The sequence below is a fragment of the Neomonachus schauinslandi genome, unplaced genomic scaffold, assembly GCF_002201575.2.
Source record: "Neomonachus schauinslandi unplaced genomic scaffold, ASM220157v2 HiC_scaffold_7728, whole genome shotgun sequence".
NCBI classification, from domain to species: domain Eukaryota; kingdom Metazoa; phylum Chordata; class Mammalia; order Carnivora; family Phocidae; genus Neomonachus; species Neomonachus schauinslandi.
The window spans coordinates 1-1,080 of NW_025416415.1; the positions used below are offsets into that span (position 1 = coordinate 1).

A 1,080-nucleotide genomic window follows, 5' to 3' on the forward strand; every position below is an offset into this window, starting at 1 on the left:
GGTCAAACCTGGTACCCAGATATGCAAGAAAGCTTCAGGACACATAGCTTGTTGTCCTTGTCCCATATCGTCACATAATCTGATCATGTGTGCATTTCACAAGAGGTTCATATTGTTCTGCTAGTTTGGTATTGAGGATTTGCTCATACTCCTCCCGAATGTTATCTTCATAGTCTTTTAAGAGATGCTCACATATTATTCTGACTTGTGGGAGGGGAAAAGAGGGCGGGTCCTTCTTCATCCCAGAGGGACCTGGAGAACTAGGGGCTGTGAGTGCTGAGGAATGAGGCTGACTTTCCAAAGTACAAGCTTCACTCTGATTCAGAGTAGCTTCTACATGTCTCCACCTCTGATAAGGACTATATTCTTGTTTTATGTTCTGAAAAGTTTGTTCTAGTGTTGGAAGGCATGGATTGTTGTGGGGCATGGTGGGGTGCTGCAGAGTCGGTTGTGGCGTCTGCTCTGGAGAAGCGCTGGCATCTCTGTGTCCGGGGGCCTGACCTGGAGTGGGGCCGGGCAGAGGGGCGCAGCACCGCCACTTTGGGGAAACAGGACTCCACAGCACGGCCTCGAACTCCCTGGGCTGTTTCAATGTCGCCCCACACACCATGCCTCAAGGGCCAGGGACCAGGGGCAGACGTGGAGGTAACTGCATCCCCACCTCCGGCTCCTCAGCGGAGCTCACAAGCCAGGCCGGCTCCAATCCCGAGGCATAATTTATTTGTAAAAAAAAAAATCGATAAGCTGCAATTTAATAAAATGAAAATCTTATGATCTGTGACAGGAAAAAGTCAAAAAAACCCAGCAAGCTCCAGACTCAGAAAATCTTGAAAAAAAAGGATCTCTTTCCAAAAGATACATGTGAAAAACAATTGTGTTCTAAATATACAAAGAACACTTGAAATCAACAGTGAAGAAAATAACTTAATTAAGAAAACACTGAGTCCTATAATAAACCCATCACTACCGAAGATAGATTGCAGGGCAAGAGCAAGATGGCAGAGGTATAGGAGGCCTAAATTTCTTCTGGTCCTAGGAATTAAGCTAGATAGTGATCAAACCATTCTGAACATCTACGAA

General features: G+C 45.8%; 1 protein-coding gene across 2 annotated transcripts; it reads right to left on the bottom strand.

Moving 5' to 3' along the window:
• Positions 1-6: 6 nt before the first annotated feature.
• On the bottom strand, positions 7-610 carry LOC110584273 (akirin-1-like). Of its 2 annotated transcripts, XM_044912547.1 has the most exons (2): positions 253-610; positions 7-117 (listed from the first exon to the last, which is right to left on the bottom strand). In XM_044912547.1, the coding sequence occupies exons 1-2, from the start codon at positions 608-610 to the stop codon at positions 71-73; spliced, it is 405 nt and encodes a 134-aa protein (XP_044768482.1). In that variant the 3' UTR covers positions 7-70. The 2 variants fall into 2 exon arrangements, with proteins under 2 accessions (XP_044768482.1, XP_044768481.1); XM_044912546.1 differs by having other exon boundaries at positions 7-610.
• Between the last annotated feature and the right edge of the window lie 470 nt (positions 611-1,080).